Below are 17,105 nucleotides of genomic sequence, written 5' to 3'. Positions count from 1 at the left end.
TCATCGCAGCTCTTCCAACACCTCGGTTTCTCGACGCTAGCTTTCCTCATCGGTTTCTCGAAATTCTAACTCAACTCCTTCGAGTCCTTAATATAGGCGCTTATAACAGATCTGTCATCTTGTTCTATTTGCAGTTTCCTGATAATCGATCGGGTATCCCCTTCAACTATCATTTTCCGAAAACCCAGATCGATTCCCATTTATACTGTCTGGAGATAGGCCAATGCTTCAGTAGCAAAAGAAGAAAGAATGTAGCTATTCAGAATGATTCTTGAGCCCATCACCTGCCTACCAAGCTCGAACATGATTGTTTTGTGTGATTTTTGAAGGCTGCATCAAAGTTTATTTTGATAAACGCTGGATCTTGTGGGCGCCATCTTTCCATCATAATCTCTTAGCAGGTAAATTTCTCTCTATATCATCAATTTCCTTGAGGTATTCTCTTATGAAAACAACTGATTCATGTGAAGATTTTTTAATCCCTTCATGCACCTCTTTATTCCTTGTTGTCCAAATGACCCAAGGAGCACAGAACACTGTTCTACATTTGCGTGTTGAAATGGTAGACACAATATCCATTAACCAGTCTCTAAATCCCACTCTGTAATACATCCTGATTCCATGTTATTTCTAACTGTTGTCATATTTCTTTTACAATGATACAATCTCGGAAAACATGCTCTATCGCTTCAGTTCCCTCTGAGCATCGAGGACAGATTGCTGAACTTCGAAGCCTTCTGTAATGGAGATTCCAATACGTTGGAATGTAGTTATTAAACAGCCTCCATATTGTAATCTTAACTTTTGATGGCAAATTTGTCTGCCGCAGCTTCTTGTAGAAAATGGTGTGACCATTATTGTAGTGTCTAGGCTCAGATGTATCCTCTCCCTGTAATAATCTTTTATAACCACTCCTAACGGTGTACTCACCAGTTGCATCACCCCGCCAGACCAACGTATGTTTGTGTTAATTTAGTATTGAGTTAATTTGTGACATAAATTCAATCAATGAGATTATTAATATAATAAAAATATGGGTCAAAACTTTTGTGTCATAATATCAAAATATACAAAAATAAAACATTAGTTAATGGTATAAGTTCAAACCTTCTCATTTATAATTTATTTTATTGATTTTATTTAAAATGTAAAAAATAAAATTACCATTAAAATACATAAAGGTAATTTAGTAATTTTTCTAACCGAGTCGGTGTTCAAGGATTAGAAGTAAAAAGAAACTATCATTGTTAAAATGTAAAAACTATTTAATTTTTTCAAATTTATTAAAATATAAATAATATTTTAAAGTATTTTAAAGTCGTAAATATTGTGAATATCATTAAAATCATTAAATAATTATTAAAAATGATTTAAATTTTGCAAAATTATAAGAAATTTGAAAATTATAATAATTTTATCATTTTATTAAAATAAAATTAAAAATTCTAAAATAGCAAGAAATTATCATGCCAGGAAGAAATCAAATTCGAGCCTACTAATACTTTTACATTAATTTTGATATTGAAAACTCAAATTTGAGCTTAGAACTTATAATCAAACATAGATTAAATTAATTTCTTACGAAATCGACGAATTTAATCTTATACAGTATTTAATTTTAATTAATATATCAAATAAAATTTAAAACTTAAATTCAAACTCTTAATTTTTTTAATACTTAATTTCTCAGTTTAACAAAGCATTAATCTCAAATAAGATAAACTTCACACATACAGAAAAGTAAATGTAGATATCATTAAAGCCAATATTTTTATAGACTGCAGCAAGCCAGCAACAGCAACAGCAACACAACCATTTGCTCTTGGGAAGCTATATTTTTACGGTCGATTTGGGCAGACATTGAATAGCAAAATAGGCAAGAAAATTCTTCTTCAACAGATTATCAGCAAATCCCACTTGAAAACCATATTTCTTAGCGTAATTAAGTGTCGCGCTCCACTTTTTCAAGGTACCCAAATCCAAATCCCCAACCGAAAATCTTTCATCTCTTTGATCGCAGCGCAGAGCAGAACTTGAGTGGGGATATGAAAATATCAGTAGTTTTTCCACGATCTTTTTCGACTTGGATTGCAATAGATTCGAGGTAGTCTGGAATTTTCCCCCAACTCGTTTTCTTTAATTCCTGTGCCAAGCCTGGGAAATCTTTGCATTCCACTTTGTCGTTGCCTTTGTCATAAAGTTGGTTCTCCAAATCACGGAATTCAGATTGTACTCCTTCACGAGTTTTATCATCAGTTGCAGTAACTTTTACCTTGCATGGAGGTGGGAAAAAAATCTAGAACAAACAAACATGAAAAACAAGTAATAAATTCAGAGCAATGAAATAAATTCTGTGCTTAACTCTGGAAAAATGGATTTTGAATACCGTGTGAATTGTGAGAATGTTGTGTAAATGAGATATTGTTGCTCACAAGCTACTCGAATTTAACTTGAAAAGAATTCGAATTCGATTTAATAGTTGTTGAGCTGAGTTTAAATTACATTATTTCCTTAATATGTTATTAATTTTAAACTTAATTATTGAGCCAATTTCGAACTCGAGTAGCTCAATTATATCTCGAGTCAAGTATCAAGTTCCGAATTTTAAATCGAGCTCAGCTCGGCTCGATTACACCTCTATACATGACTACATAAAACTCAATTGAGATTTGATGTGTGGTTATGCATTTGAAAGACATAAAAGAAACATGAGAAGGAGAAGTTAGGATTAGTTTAACATTACTTTTAAAAGTGCTTTTAAAAAGTGTTATGGAAAAGTTAACTTTGACAAGTACTTTTAAAAAATTTAGTTTAAGATTTAAATGTTTAGTATTACTGTCAAAAAGTACTTTTGATAACTAAAAAGAAATTGCTTTTACTTTTGGGTTGAAAAGCATTTCTGACTCCAAAAGTCCGTTTAACATTGCTTCCGGCTTCAAAAGTGTTTTTTTTCTTTCAAGTCCTGGAAAATAAAGTTAAAAAAAATTTAAATTAAAGATTTAGATCATGAAATTAAACCTGCTTTTTCATACAAGTCCTGAAAAATCAAGTTAAAAAAAAATTAAATTAGAGATTTAGATCATGAAATTAAAGTTAGTGAAAAATTCCTAATAATTTAGGTACCTCTAATAGTTGTGGATCAAGTTCTAAAAAAATTAAATTAGAGATTTAGATCATGAAATTAAATTTAGTAAATAAATTCTAATAATTTACGTACCTCTGATCGTTGTCGATCAAGTCGCCACTTCGCCTTGGCTTCTGCTAATACAGCATCCTTGCACTTGCGGTCAGTTTCTTGGATCACATGGATAATCACTAGGGGATCAGATTGTATTGGCCATTGCATTTTGATTTGGTTGCGATGGCAGAGAACTTGTTGAGAAGCTTTCGTTTTCCCGATGTTAGTGGCTTTCAGCACATATTTCGTTTTCATGCTCATCAGCAGCATCTCCACCACGCGTTGCCACTTGCATCTCCAATTTGTTATCTTACCATTCTTTTCACACAAAGCAGGTATTAAGAGACAATCTACAGCATTGTCAATGCAAGGATTTTTGGACCAACTGTTAAAAGATATTACCATTTCCAAGGATTTTTGGACTAGACACTAGACAGGGACCATTTTGGGAAAAAAATCTAGATTTTGAGGCTCAGTTTATGAAATGAGCTCAACACAAACAAATGAATATTAATCATTTACAGCCCTACTTGCAGATTTATAAAAATAAATTGAATATGAATTAGTAGTTTGATTAAGAGACTTACGTTATTTATCCCTCTTTCTGTTGGATCATCGTAAATTTTCGCTCTTTTTGTCTCCAGTACCGGATATCCCTCTGTTTCTTTTTAGTTCTGCTTCTTGTCTCAAGAAGTCATCGGCAACAAATTTCAGAATTCTTTTCTTGCTTCCATTCGACATAGACTGATGCTCCAGTTCTGCCATGCCATAACCCATCTTCTCGTACGGATCTGAGAAATTTAACTCAGAATTCCCAATTCAGAACAACAGAAAAATTACGAAGAAGGACACGATAGCGAATTAGTAGAATTAGGAGTACTTACAGGTTTCAAGTATCGATATCGGTGAAGAGAAGACAGAGAAAAGAACACCGCCGCCGAAGAGTTAAGCATAAGAAACAAAGGAATTCGTTGGTTAGAGAAAGCTTATCTTTATTTCGAGATTTTGAATAGAATTTAATGATCTTAATTTGACAACCGATTTTGAGATTGAAAGCAAACTGATTTGAGTCGTACCTTTTCCATCATCTTCATCCTACTCCGACGAACTTCTGGAAAAGCTGTTCTAGACGAATCAATGGGCATGATTTCTAATTTTTTTTTCACTTTAAGCCGTCGTTGGCAAGAATAGTCGGCCACGGATTGCTCTTCAGCCTCCGGCTTTTTAAGCCGAGCTGTGAAATTGCTGGTCGCAGATAGCTCTCCGGCACCAAGAAGCATAGCTTCCCTTGCAGACCATGTGTTTCTGTGGTGGTCGAGGTCATCTACAAGCTCCAACAACAGTTCTATAAAATCTCTGTCCATGTTGGATTTGGTCGTGTCTTCCGCCATTGATGGTTCAAACTGAAATCAAGGCCAAAATTGCTTGATTATTGCAAGAGGAAGAAAGTGAAATAGTGAACCGAAGGAGTATGAAACTTCAGGGTTGTAGAGACCACCAAACAATACAATTAATAAAAATAACGTCGGTAGATGAGAAACGGTCCCACCATGGACTTTTATATTTTCACGCGCGCGCATATTACAATGGCTTCTCGCGATGGGCGCGAGCATATTCAACTTCAACATAACTTTCTCGCGATGGGCGCGAGCATATTCAACTTTAACAATATTATTTGTGTTTATCCATTACTGTCGAAATGAAGTAAAATAGTCGTGCTAAGAAAATTGAAATGACTTTACAAAAGAAAAAAATTAAAAAATAAAGTGGTAAAAAAAACTTCTTTTCTAATTCAAACCACTAAATACCGACCATTTTAAAAATACAGTCAAACCTTATTACCTAACCGCACTGCGCACGCGTTTTCGTTGAAGCATATGGCTCCAAATTTCCTGCTAATTTTCCAGTAATCTTCTCGCGACAATTTTACAAAGAGGAAGTTAAAATCTCGAGCTTTTGGTGATGGAAATTAGGCTTATTTTTCATCCCACCTCATTGAAAACTTTCTTAGTTTCTTCGGTGTACTCTCTCACACCTGACCTCCTCTCTCTTCTCTTCACTGGTAGAAGTACTTACTGTTGAATTTTCTTATCCAATATCATGTCTTGCTTTCATTTTGCATCATTTCTTTACTTTGAGTTCATATCATTCCATATAGCTTTATTTTGCTGATTTGTAAGAAGATTTTGATGCCTTTCACCTGCAAATCGTTTGTGTTTTTCTGTTTTTTGGTTTCAATGATTTGATCTAATCTAAATTTCTTAGATCCGTGCCAAGATGAGCTTAGTTAACTCGCCATCCTCCGATGCTTTTCATGTCCCTGGCAACATCGTGAATGATAGTATGCCACCAGCAACCAATCCCATCTATCAAGTGGAAGAGATCCCAAGTGAGAACTACTTGACACCGAGTGCAAGCAACTTTGATCCTAATATGGTAAGTATAAATTTTTTATTTAATTTAATGATGATGAATTTATTTTTTATTAGTAGTGCATAAAATTTATATATTGACCGTACATAAAAAAATTATTACTTGTAATAATTCTCTTTTCTTTTCTGATGCACTAAATTTATTTTTAGAGGTTTAACTATTTTACTTGAATATCAAATATAAAATTTATGCCTAACATATACATGTTCAATTTTTCTGAATTTTTAATGCATTTAGAAGAATTTGGATGGCCATATTTGATATTCCTACATTATTTTAAGTCACATTATAATCATAATTTCTTTTTCACTATAGTTGTGTTTTAGACTTAGCAATATGGGTTCAAAGTTTTCCTTTCTTTTTCTTAAACTTAAATGTCGCATGTCATTCTTTAAAACTTAATATCATATCTTGCTTAATACATTGTTGCATTACATGCTCTCTCTTTTCTTCACTGCAATGGAAGAATGTACAGTTGACTTTACTAATTCAATATCATAAATTGCTTTAATTTTGCATAATTTCTTTACTCGAGCCAATATGGTTTTGTTTTGCTGATTTTTCGTTGATCTGTAAATCGTTTGTGTTTTTTTGTGATCTAATCTAAATTTCACAGACACATGCCTCGATAATGAACACTCCTAGCATGCTAACACCACATGGAGTGACACCAGCAACCAATTCGATGAATTTTCAAGAGAGAGAGTTCTCAGTTGGAAACCTTCAGTCTCCTATGATGGTATGTATACTTTTTTGTTTAATTTAATGATATGTGTCATGTTATTATTTACTGATAATGCTTGAAATTTATATATCGATGATTTATAAAAGAATATTACTTATAATAATTCTCTTTTCTAATGCACTAGAATTTTTTTGTTTTGCTGATTGGAAAAAAGATTTTGATGCAGTTGTGTTTTTCTATTCTTTTCCTTTTAATGATTTGATTTGATCTAAATTTCACATATCTGTGCCAAAAAGAGCATCGATAACAGATCAATCCTTAAAGATTCCAATGAAGAGATTGGAGACTTGAGTTGAGTCTCCAATCTTACTTTTAACTTTTTAATTTGGATTTTCAGACCTTAACAAGAGCTGGGAACCATGATACTTTGGTATGCATTATTTTTTGTTTAATTTAATGATGATGTGTCATATTATTATTTACTGATGCTTTATGGTAATCAGATATATAAATAACACTCTCATAATTTATGGTTTTTCTTCAGCATATCCGGGCCTTAATATTGTTGATCAAAATCTTGCATTTACTAATTCAATATTATATCTTGCTTAATACATTGTTGCATTACATGCTCTCTTTTCTTCACTGCAATGGAAGAATGTACAGTTGACTTTACTAATTCAATATCATAAATTGCTTTAATTTTGCATAATTTCTTTACTCGAGCCAATATGGTTTTGTTTTGCTGATTACCCATTGATCTGCAAACCGTTTGTGTTTTTTTGTGATCTAATCTAAATTTCACAGACACATGCCTCGATAATGAACACTCCTAGCATGCTAACACCACATGGAGTGACACCAGCAACCAATTCGATGAATTTTCAAGAGAGAGTTCTCGATTGAAACCTTCAGTCTCCTATGATGGTATGTATACTTTTTGTTTAATTTAATTATATGTGTCATGTTATTATTTACTGATAATGCTTGAAATTTATATATCGATGATTTATAAAAGAATATTACTTATAATAATTCTCTTTTCTAATGCACTAGAATTTTTTTGTTTTGCTGATTGGAAAAAAGATTTTGATGCAGTTGTGTTTTTCTATTCTTTTCCTTTTAATGATTTGATTTGATCTAAATTTCACATATCTGTGCCAAAAAGAGCATCGATAATGATCAATCCTTAAAGATTCCAATGAAGAGATTGGAGACTTGAGTTGAGTCTCCAATCTTACTTTTAACTTTTTAATTTGGATTTTCAAACCTCAACCAGAGCTGTGAACCACGATACTTTGGTATGCATTATTTTTTATTTAATTTAATGACGATGTGTCATATTATTATTTACTGATGCTTTATGATAATCATATAAATACCATTCTCATAATTTATGGTTTTTCATCAGCATATCCGGGGCTTAATATTGTTGATCAAAATCTTGCATTTACTAATTCAATATTATATCTTGCTTAATACATTGTTGCATTACATGCTCTCTCTTTCTTCACTGCAATGGAAGAATGTACAGTTGACTTTACTAATTCAATATCATAAATTGCTTTAATTTTGCATAATTTCTTTACTTGAGCCAATATGGTTTTGTTTTGCTGATTACCCATTGATCTGCAAACCGTTTGTGTTTTTTTGTGATCTAATCTAAATTTCACAGACACATGCCTCGATAATGAACACTCCTAGCATGCTAACACCACATGGAGTGACACCAGCAACCAATTCGATGAATTTTCAAGAGAGAGAGTTCTCAGTTGGAAACCTTCAGTCTCCTATGATGGTATGTATACTTTTTTGTTTAATTTAATGATATGTGTCATGTTATTATTTACTGATAATGCTTGAAATTTATATATCGATGATTTATAAAAGAATATTACTTATAATAATTCTCTTTTCTAATGCACTAGAATTTTTTTGTTTTGCTGATTGGAAAAAAGATTTTGATGCAGTTGTGTTTTTCTATTCTTTTCCATTCAATGATTTGATTTGATCTAAATTTCACATATCTGTGCCAAAAAGAGCATCGATAACAACAGATCAATCCTAAAAGATTCCAATGAAGAGATTGGAGACTTGAGTTGAGTCTCCAATTTTTAACTTTTTAATTTGGATTTTCAAACCTCAACAAGAGCTGTGAACCACGATACTTTGGTATGCATTATTTTTTATTTAATTTAATGACGATGTGTCATATTATTATTTACTGATGCTTTATGATAATCATATAAATACCGTTCTCATCATTTATGGTTTTTCATCAGCATATCCGGGGCTTAATATTGTTGATCAAAATCTTGCAGTTACTAATTCAATATTATATCTTGCTTAATACATTGCATTACATGCTCTCTCTTTTCTTCACTGCAATGGAAGAATGTACAGTTGACTTTACTAATTCAATACCATAAATTGCTTTAATTTTGCATAATTTCTTTACTTGAGCCAATATGGTTTTGTTTTGCTGATTTCCCGTTGATCTGCAAACCGTTTGTGTTTTTTTGTGATCTAATCTAAATTTCACAGACCCATGCCTCAATAATGAACACTCCTAGCATGCTAACACCACATGGAGTGACACCAGCAACCAATTCAATGAATTTTCAAGAGAGAGAGTTCTCAGTTGGAAACCTTCAGTCTCGTATGATGGTATGCATACTTTTTTGTTTAATTTAATGATATGTGTCATGTTATTATTTACTGATAATGCTTGAAATTTATATATCGATGATTTATAAAAGAATATTACTTATAATAATTCTCTTTTCTAATGCACTAGAATTTTTTTGTTTTGCTGATTGGAAAAAAGATTTTGATGCAGTTGTGTTTTTCTATTCTTTTCCTTTTAATGATTTGATTTGATCTAAATTTCACATATCTGTGCCAAAAAGAGCATCGATAACAGATCAATCCTTAAAGATTCCAATGAAGAGATTGGAGACTTGAGTTGAGTCTCCAATCTTACTTTTAACTTTTTAATTTGGATTTTCAAACCTCAACCAGAGCTGTGAACCACGATACTTTGGTATGCATTATTTTTTATTTAATTTAATGACGATGTGTCATATTATTATTTACTGATGCTTTATGATAATCATATAAATACCATTCTCATAATTTATGGTTTTTCATTAGCATATCCGGGGCTTAATATTGTTGATCAAAATCTTGCATTTACTAATTCAATATTATATCTTGCTTAATACATTGTTGCATTACATGCTCTCTCTTTTCTTCACTGCAATGGAAGAATGTACAGTTGACTTTACTAATTCAATATCATAAATTGCTTTAATTTTGCATAATTTCTTTACTTGAGCCAATATGGTTTTGTTTTGCTGATTACCCATTGATCTGCAAACCGTTTGTGTTTTTTTGTGATCTAATCTAAATTTCACAGACACATGCCTCGATAATGAACACTCCTAGCATGCTAACACCACATGGAGTGACACCAGCAACCAATTCGATGAATTTTCAAGAGAGAGAGTTCTCAGTTGGAAACCTTCAGTCTCCTATGATGGTATGTATACTTTTTTGTTTAATTTAATGATATGTGTCATGTTATTATTTACTGATAATGCTTGAAATTTATATATCGATGATTTATAAAAGAATATTACTTATAATAATTCTCTTTTCTAATGCACTAGAATTTTTTTGTTTTGCTGATTGGAAAAAGGATTTTGATGGAACTGTGTTTTTCTATTCTTTTCCATTCAATGATTTGATTTGATCTAAATTTCACATATCTGTGCCAAAAAGAGCATCGATAACAACAGATCAATCCTAAAAGATTCCAATGAAGAGATTGGAGACTTGAGTTAAGTCTCCAATTTTTAACTTTTTAATTTGGATTTTCAAACCTCAACAAGAGCTGTGAACCACGATACTTTGGTATGCATTATTTTTTATTTAATTTAATGACGATGTGTCATATTATTATTTACTGATGCTTTATGATAATCATATAAATACCGTTCTCATCATTTATGGTTTTTCATCAGCATATCCGGGGCTTAATATTGTTGATCAAAATCTTGCAGTTACTAATTCAATATTATATCTTGCTTAATACATTGCATTACATGCTCTCTCTTTTCTTCACTGCAATGGAAGAATGTACAGTTGACTTTACTAATTCAATACCATAAATTGCTTTAATTTTGCATAATTTCTTTACTTGAGCCAATATGGTTTTGTTTGGCTGATTTCCCGTTGATCTGCAAACCGTTTGTGTTTTTTTGTGATCTAATCTAAATTTCACAGACCCATGCCTCAATAATGAACACTCCTAGCATGCTAACACCACATGGAGTGGGACCAACAACCAATTCGATGAATTTTCAAGAGAGAGAGTTCTCAGTTGGAAACCTTCAGTCTCGTATGATGGTATGCATACTTTTTTGTTTAATTTAATGATACGTGTCATGTTATTATTTACTGATAATGCATGAAATTTATATATCAATGATACGTAAAAGAATATTACTTACAATAATTCTCTTTTCTGATGCACTAGAATTTTTTTGTTTTGCTGATTGGAAAGAAGATTTTGATGCAGTTGTGTTTTTCTGTTCTTTCCGTCTCATGTCATTCTTGAACTTGCTCTTCGTCCATCTTTCCGGTTAAATTTTTTCTTCCTGCTGTTTACTGCTATTATACTGTTGTTTTGTTATGCAAAATTTTTGTCCTTCAATCTAAATAACATTGTTGAAGAAGTGCCAAATCAATTGAATTGTCCACCTTGTTACAAACATATACTTTTCTTGTATGTCTTCAAACTCACAATCCAAATTTGCAAGAACAAATTCTCACGAAATGACTCATGATTTCACTATGTTGAGTCTTGAACCATAGTTTTGATATTAGTTGCAGGGATTAATGGTTGAAACGTTATCAACACAAACTAAAAAGAAAAAAATTAGATATACTCATTAAAGACATTATATAACATTGTTTGACCTCACTAGCTTATATTGCAGGGATAAAACTACAAACCATCCTCACAAAAGATCCCATAAGAATGTCATTTTCCTTCGGCTACTTAATTTTATACGCTAAACCCTATAGTCTATTTATAAGACTATTACTTGTCCACCAAGAAACATTTTTCATTAAGATTTTTACTTATTAATAATACCTATTTCATTAACGAACATAATCATCTTGCAATATCCATCATCTATGATTATTTATTAAACCCATGAATTTGTTGAGTTAGTGTTAGTAATGACATCACATTAAATCTCGACTAATACATATGTTAAGTTTCTTTGCTAATTTTCCATGAATATTCTTGTTTCAAATTTACACAGAGGTAGTTAAAATCTAAAGTTTTCCGTGATGGAAGTTGGCCTTATTTTAAATTCTATCTCAATTCCTTCGTTTCTTCAGTTTTACTCTTCGACACCTGACCCTTCTCTCTCTTTTCTTCACGGCAGTAGAAGTACGTATGGTTAAATTTACTGATTCAGTATCATATCTTGTTTTGATTTTGCATAATTTATTTACCTTGAATCAATATCCTTCCATATGGTTCTGTTTTGCTGATTTGAATGATGATTTTGATGCCGCTAACCCGCAAATCATTTATGTTTTTCTGTTCTTTTCGTTTCAATGATTTGCTTTAATCTAAATTTCTCAGATTCGTGCCAATATGAGCATCGCTAGCACTTCATCCCATGAAGCTATCTCTGAAGGACAAGTGAACTACTCGAATCAAGAGAGCGAAGGGTTGCTTAATCGTAACCAGATGAATGACTCGAAGAGGAGTATAGGCATTAAAAGAAGCTTGGATGCTAGAGAAAAGGGCACAGAGGAACAATGCAACTTCCATCAATCACTAGAACCGAAAAATAAAAAATTAACCCTCGAACAGCTTGGAGAGAAAGATGAGAAGCAAATAAACAAGATAATGACAGATCGGCTTAACAGGCAGCTAGAGCAGGTAAATTCTCCTCATTGAATTTAATAATTATTTTTATATATTGAAGGCAAAAATGCCACTAGCAACTACTAGCACGGATTGGACTCTGCATTATAAGTTATGCTTCTTTTAAGCTAGTTTATTATTGAAAAGTATTGTGATAAAATGTTTTACAAAAGTGTTTATCATTTTTGTTAAAAATTGTTTTTAGAAATATAAAACATTTATTTTAAAGGTGATTTTGTAAAATATAAGATTCAACGAGGAGATAAAAAAATAGTTTCATTTAAAAGAAATTTTTCAAAAATCAAAAGCTAAAAATTTTCACTTTGTGTTTTTTAGTTTGAAATCATGGTTGGGGTTGAGAAGTGTTTTTCTAAATAAACTAACTAAAATCTGAGAATGATTTTTACTTTTAGAGTCGACAATATATCGTAATAGATGATTCAAAAAATCATTGTATCTACAATGTAACTATGCTTGTTTCTTTTAACACCTATTTTGTTTGTATATTTTGGGAAAGGAAGGACAAAAAGTCAGATATGGAATTAGTGCACACCAAGCAATGGCCAGCACGACAGGATGTGGAAGAAATTAGGCAAGACTGCAAAGAAATAGCTAAAAAATATGGTTTAAAAACACCTGGGGCGAAGCAAAGATTGCTCGAAGTAGCAAGCAAGTTGGAGATAAAACAAAAAGCACGTGAGGTATGTTAAATTTTTACAAAATTTAATTACTCAATCTAAATCTCCACTAACTTTTTAATTTGATTTTTCAGGACTCTGAGAACCCTTTCACTAATATGGTATGTATATATTTTTATTTAATTTAATATTGACGGTGTCATGTTATTATTTATTGATGCTGCATGAAATTTATGTATTAAAGGGAGAAATTATTTTATGGATCCTTCTCATCATATCATCTATGATCCTTTTTCTAATTATTTAATGATATTTCAACAATTTTTTCCATGTCATTAACATATATCAAATAAAAAAAATTGATGCACTTAGAAGAATTTGGATGGCCATGTTTGCTACCTCTATATATTGCTACATTATTTATAAGTCACATTATAATCATAATTTCTTTTTCACTATAGTTGTATTTTTAGACTTAGCAATAATACATTGGACATGGATTCATGTATTTTTATCTTTTATAAGTTTTCTTTTCTTTTTCTTTATCTTGATGTCTCATGTCATTTTTGAACATGCTCTTACATCTTTTTAATTAAATTTCAGGATCACATCGTGAATAATTTAGGTTTATATTTCGATGGTCGATTCATTGAGGCAGTAAAAGAAAAGGTATGATATGTACATTAGCTGACCCAAGTAGTATTTGAGAACAACCAACCAAAAAAATTTGGGAACATTATTTAGTCTTTAGAAATTTTTATTCTAGTTATAAGGCTATTACTTGATCATCAAGAAACCTTGTTCATTAATCAACATAATCATCTTGCAATATCCATCATCTATGATTATTTATTAAATCCATGAATTTGTATTTTTTAAGTACATCACATTAAATCTCAACAAATACATATGTATAATCATATACATACCATTCTCATAATTTATGGTTTTTTATGTTTATTGTTTCAGTTTTCTCTAGATCTTGGTAATGGTCATTCTGCAATGTCTCCACCTCTACCCTCTGCTTTTAATGATTTGAAAAACCAAGTTTATGTCCAAGGCAACAAACAAGTGGAGCCAGAAGATTTTCAAGGTTTACCAGAAGAGTTGAAGAAACTTCGTTGGGGGGAAATTCCAAGCTACCTTCAACCTATTGCGAGCCAAATCGTAAAGGATTTTGCAAAAGTTGAGTTTAGCCATACTACAGCTCTAGTTCTGTTTTGTGCTGCAGTAAAAGAGATGGAAGATTTTTCAGCTGAGAAATTGGACTTGGATACGTTAAAGAAGTGGGAGGCAACACTTAAAAAGGCTAAGGAAGTTGGTTTTCAAGTGGGATTTGCTGATGATTTGTTAAGGAAGAATTTGCTTGCCTACTTTGCTCACACACATATTCTTGGAGGAGGCTAAAAAAAGGAAGTTGGAGAGATCAAAGGTGACTCAGCTCTCATTGCTGAGAATCAAAAGGGTGTTTTGCATTCGCAGCAAAATACACTGAACTTATTTGATTTGATGCACTTTGGGTTTCAATATTTACTTTTCTCTATTTAAACTATTTGGTTTTGGGTTTAAAAAAAAAAAAAAACTATATGGATACTTGGGTGTTTTGCTTGGACTTGGTGTTTTGCAATCATTTATATTATATGGTTTTTGAGACATTGATATATTTCATCACCATGTGCTTTATATATATGAAACTGTGTTAGTTATTTTACCAGTTTATTAAGTGTCAGATTTGAGTGTGAGTATTAAAATAATTATGTATCCAATATGATAAACTTAGTTTTTTAAAATTTTTCCATATTTTTAAAAGATCCTTATCTATGTGACAGACATGAGTACTTCATTTATTACTTATTTTTCTTAGTTATTTTTTAATACTTAATTTTCCAATTTATTAAATATAGTTAATAGTCTTATCAGTTTAGATGAGTTTAGATAAATTAAGGCAACCTATGCAGAGAGATTGAATTTAAACGCAATTGTAGAGGTATGAATTAAAAATCACTATTAAAAGCATTAAGTTAAAATTATATGAAATAACTGTTTTAAATTATTTCATATTTATGAAGCTATTAAAAGTAAGGGCAAATTTTATTAATAGTCACCCAATTATTAGTAAATTTAATTTTGGTTGTTCAATTATGAAAAGTTACAAAATGGTCTTTCAATTATTAGTACATTTATTTTTTGGTCACTTATCTATGAAAAGTTATAAAATATCACTCAACTAGTCAATTTCTTCTTTTTGGTGACAGTTGGCTAATGCAAAAATGAAAATATCCAAAAATTCAATATAGTTGGGTGACTAAAAAATGGTCAAAATAGTCATTATACATTAGATGAAAGAGTAAATTGGTTATTTTATTAAAAGTTTCATTCATTTCTATTGTTAAAAATTAGTTCATGTACGTCAACATGAGGTACACATGGAATGTCACATGTCACTATTTAATTATTTTGTTAGTTATGTCCGCTTTTAACAATAGAAATGAGTGAATTTTTTAATAGAAAAAAACAGTTTACTTTATGGACTAATTTACCTATTTTTTAAGTAAGAGCAAAATGTATCTAACAAATTTTGATATAGGCTATCAATCCACACACACGAGCAGGAATAGGAAACTTTTGGTATACCATTAACCAATTATTTCCACTAGAAATATTGGTACCACATTAGATATTTTGGTATAATGTTACAAATTTTGGATGAATTAGAAGAGAAAGATAAAATTTTAATAACAACGCGATTAGTACGATTTGACCCAAAATAGTTAGGAGAGTGAACATCTAACCATCAAGTAAGGAAACTAAATCCTCTATATCTTGATTCAACAGTAATAAGCTTTTGACATTCTGAAAAAAGCTAAAAGAACAAATATAGAAAATAATAAATTGTGAGAATGACGTCCGTTGACCCGTTTGTGTCCCCCCGGATCTGCATGTTTTTGTTGGAAGGTGTAATATCCATTTTGGTCCTCCATTGTCTGTCAGACGTGTGATTTGGTCCTTAGTTCAGATTTAATTAATAGAATTTGATTCTAATTTAATTTTAATTTAGTCTGTTTCACTTATTTGGATATTTTGTGTGTGTACATTTGGCAAAAAAAGGAAAGCCTCTAATTTTGTTCTCAACTGTCTCCACCAAATCAAATCGCATGAAATGACTCGTGCGATCTAATGCTCGAGACATTATGAAAAAGTACCAAGAAATCAAGAGCGAATATGAGGACGACAAATTAACAGAAGATGAGGTGAAGCGGAGATTACTCGAATTAACAGAGAAGCTTAAGAAACTAGAACAACAATGATCAAAAGAGGTACATCAATGTTTGAAACTCAAAGAAAATGCTAAGTTTGATTTCAAGATCTTAAACTTGTGGTTTTTTGAGGAATTGGATAAAGTAAGGGATTGTCTAAAATATGGTATATGCACATGCACACTTCTTATTGATATTAACCTATATAACCCCTTTGGCTAGATGGGAAAATTTTCTTTTAGGCCCTCATAAATTAAAACATTAAATCCAAGTCTTTTTACCCTTTTAATTAAATGGAATAATTGCCTTTTTGGCCCTATGAAAAGTTAATAATTTAATCTAAGCTTATTTTGGATTTGATTTTTTAATAGTGTTAACAGATAAATCTAAATTTTCAATGATTTGATTTTTTTTCACACCTTGTTTGATAATCCAAAATAGAAACAATCTAATAGAATCTTTTATACAAAAACAAAAAAGTGTGAAACATTATAAATAAGTAAGAGCTATTTATCCCTTAATAGAGGATATTTCCAATTAATTTTATTTTATTTTATTTATTATAATATTATATTATGCTATAAAACTTTAGGTTTAAAATTTGACTTTTCTTTAGATTAAGGTGAAATATTTAAAATTGAGGATAAAATTTAGAATATAATTTTTATAATTTAATATTTATATTTATCAAACAATCTAATTATATTCTATAATTAATTTTAAGTAGAATATAAAATAGATTTTACAACTTAAATTTTCAATACCTATTTTTTCAACACTTATTTTTTTTAATACTTAATTTTTAAGTTTATCGAATAATATCTAAATTCCTAAAATTAGAAGTAGCATGACTAGATTTTAAGTTTACAAAAATACATCTACTTATGAAAATACTCAAAATCTAAGATAGTTAGGTAACTAAAAAAATAGACAAAGTAGTCATTTTATGTTAAACCAAAGA

At 30.8% G+C, this 17,105-nt stretch overlaps 2 protein-coding genes across 14 annotated transcripts; one reads left to right on the top strand and one right to left on the bottom strand.

Annotated features, from left to right (window-relative positions):
* Positions 1-1,648: 1,648 nt before the first annotated feature.
* On the bottom strand, positions 1,649-4,678 carry LOC105761752 (uncharacterized). The gene is made up of 4 exons (XM_052623259.1): positions 4,255-4,678; positions 3,766-3,955; positions 3,218-3,496; positions 1,649-2,296 (listed from the first exon to the last, which is right to left on the bottom strand). The coding sequence occupies exons 3-4, from the start codon at positions 3,446-3,448 to the stop codon at positions 2,003-2,005; spliced, it is 525 nt and encodes a 174-aa protein (XP_052479219.1). The 5' UTR covers positions 3,449-3,496; positions 3,766-3,955; positions 4,255-4,678; the 3' UTR covers positions 1,649-2,002.
* Positions 4,679-4,996: 318 nt separating this feature from the next.
* Positions 4,997-14,555, top strand: LOC105761747 (uncharacterized). Of its 13 annotated transcripts, none has more exons than XM_052623243.1 (12): positions 4,999-5,240; positions 5,444-5,614; positions 6,228-6,350; positions 7,972-8,094; positions 8,841-8,963; positions 9,715-9,837; positions 10,584-10,706; positions 11,962-12,264; positions 12,771-12,950; positions 13,022-13,048; positions 13,491-13,556; positions 13,857-14,555. In XM_052623243.1, exons 2-12 carry the CDS (start codon positions 5,456-5,458, stop codon positions 14,292-14,294), a joined length of 1,788 nt encoding a protein of 595 aa, XP_052479203.1. In that variant the 5' UTR covers positions 4,999-5,240; positions 5,444-5,455; the 3' UTR covers positions 14,295-14,555. The 13 variants fall into 13 exon arrangements, with proteins under 13 accessions (XP_052479209.1, XP_052479213.1, XP_052479208.1 ...); XM_052623244.1 differs by having other exon boundaries at positions 4,999-5,246; XM_052623249.1 differs by lacking the exon at positions 10,584-10,706 and having other exon boundaries at positions 4,997-5,240.
* The last annotated feature ends 2,550 nt before the right edge of the window (positions 14,556-17,105 follow it).

Source organism: Gossypium raimondii, chromosome 11 (genome assembly GCF_025698545.1).
Source record: "Gossypium raimondii isolate GPD5lz chromosome 11, ASM2569854v1, whole genome shotgun sequence".
In the NCBI taxonomy this organism is placed as follows: Eukaryota; Viridiplantae; Streptophyta; class Magnoliopsida; order Malvales; family Malvaceae; genus Gossypium; species Gossypium raimondii.
This window is presented reverse-complemented; position numbering and strand designations above follow the sequence as displayed.

Excerpts from the sequence above, each read along its gene's own strand:
- LOC105761752 (XM_052623259.1), bottom strand. The coding sequence starts at position 3,448 with ATGCTGCTGATGAGCATGAAAACGAAATATGTGCTGAAAGCCACTAAC. Across the intron at positions 2,297-3,217 it reads TTGATCGACAACGATCAGAG|ATTTTTTTCCCACCTCCATG; the intron begins GTACGTAAATTA and ends TGTTTGTTCTAG.
- LOC105761747 (XM_052623243.1), top strand. The coding sequence starts at position 5,456 with ATGAGCTTAGTTAACTCGCCATCCTCCGATGCTTTTCATGTCCCTGGC. Across the intron at positions 10,707-11,961 it reads ACCTTCAGTCTCGTATGATG|ATTCGTGCCAATATGAGCAT; the intron begins GTATGCATACTT and ends TAAATTTCTCAG. Across the intron at positions 12,951-13,021 it reads TAAAACAAAAAGCACGTGAG|GACTCTGAGAACCCTTTCAC; the intron begins GTATGTTAAATT and ends TTGATTTTTCAG.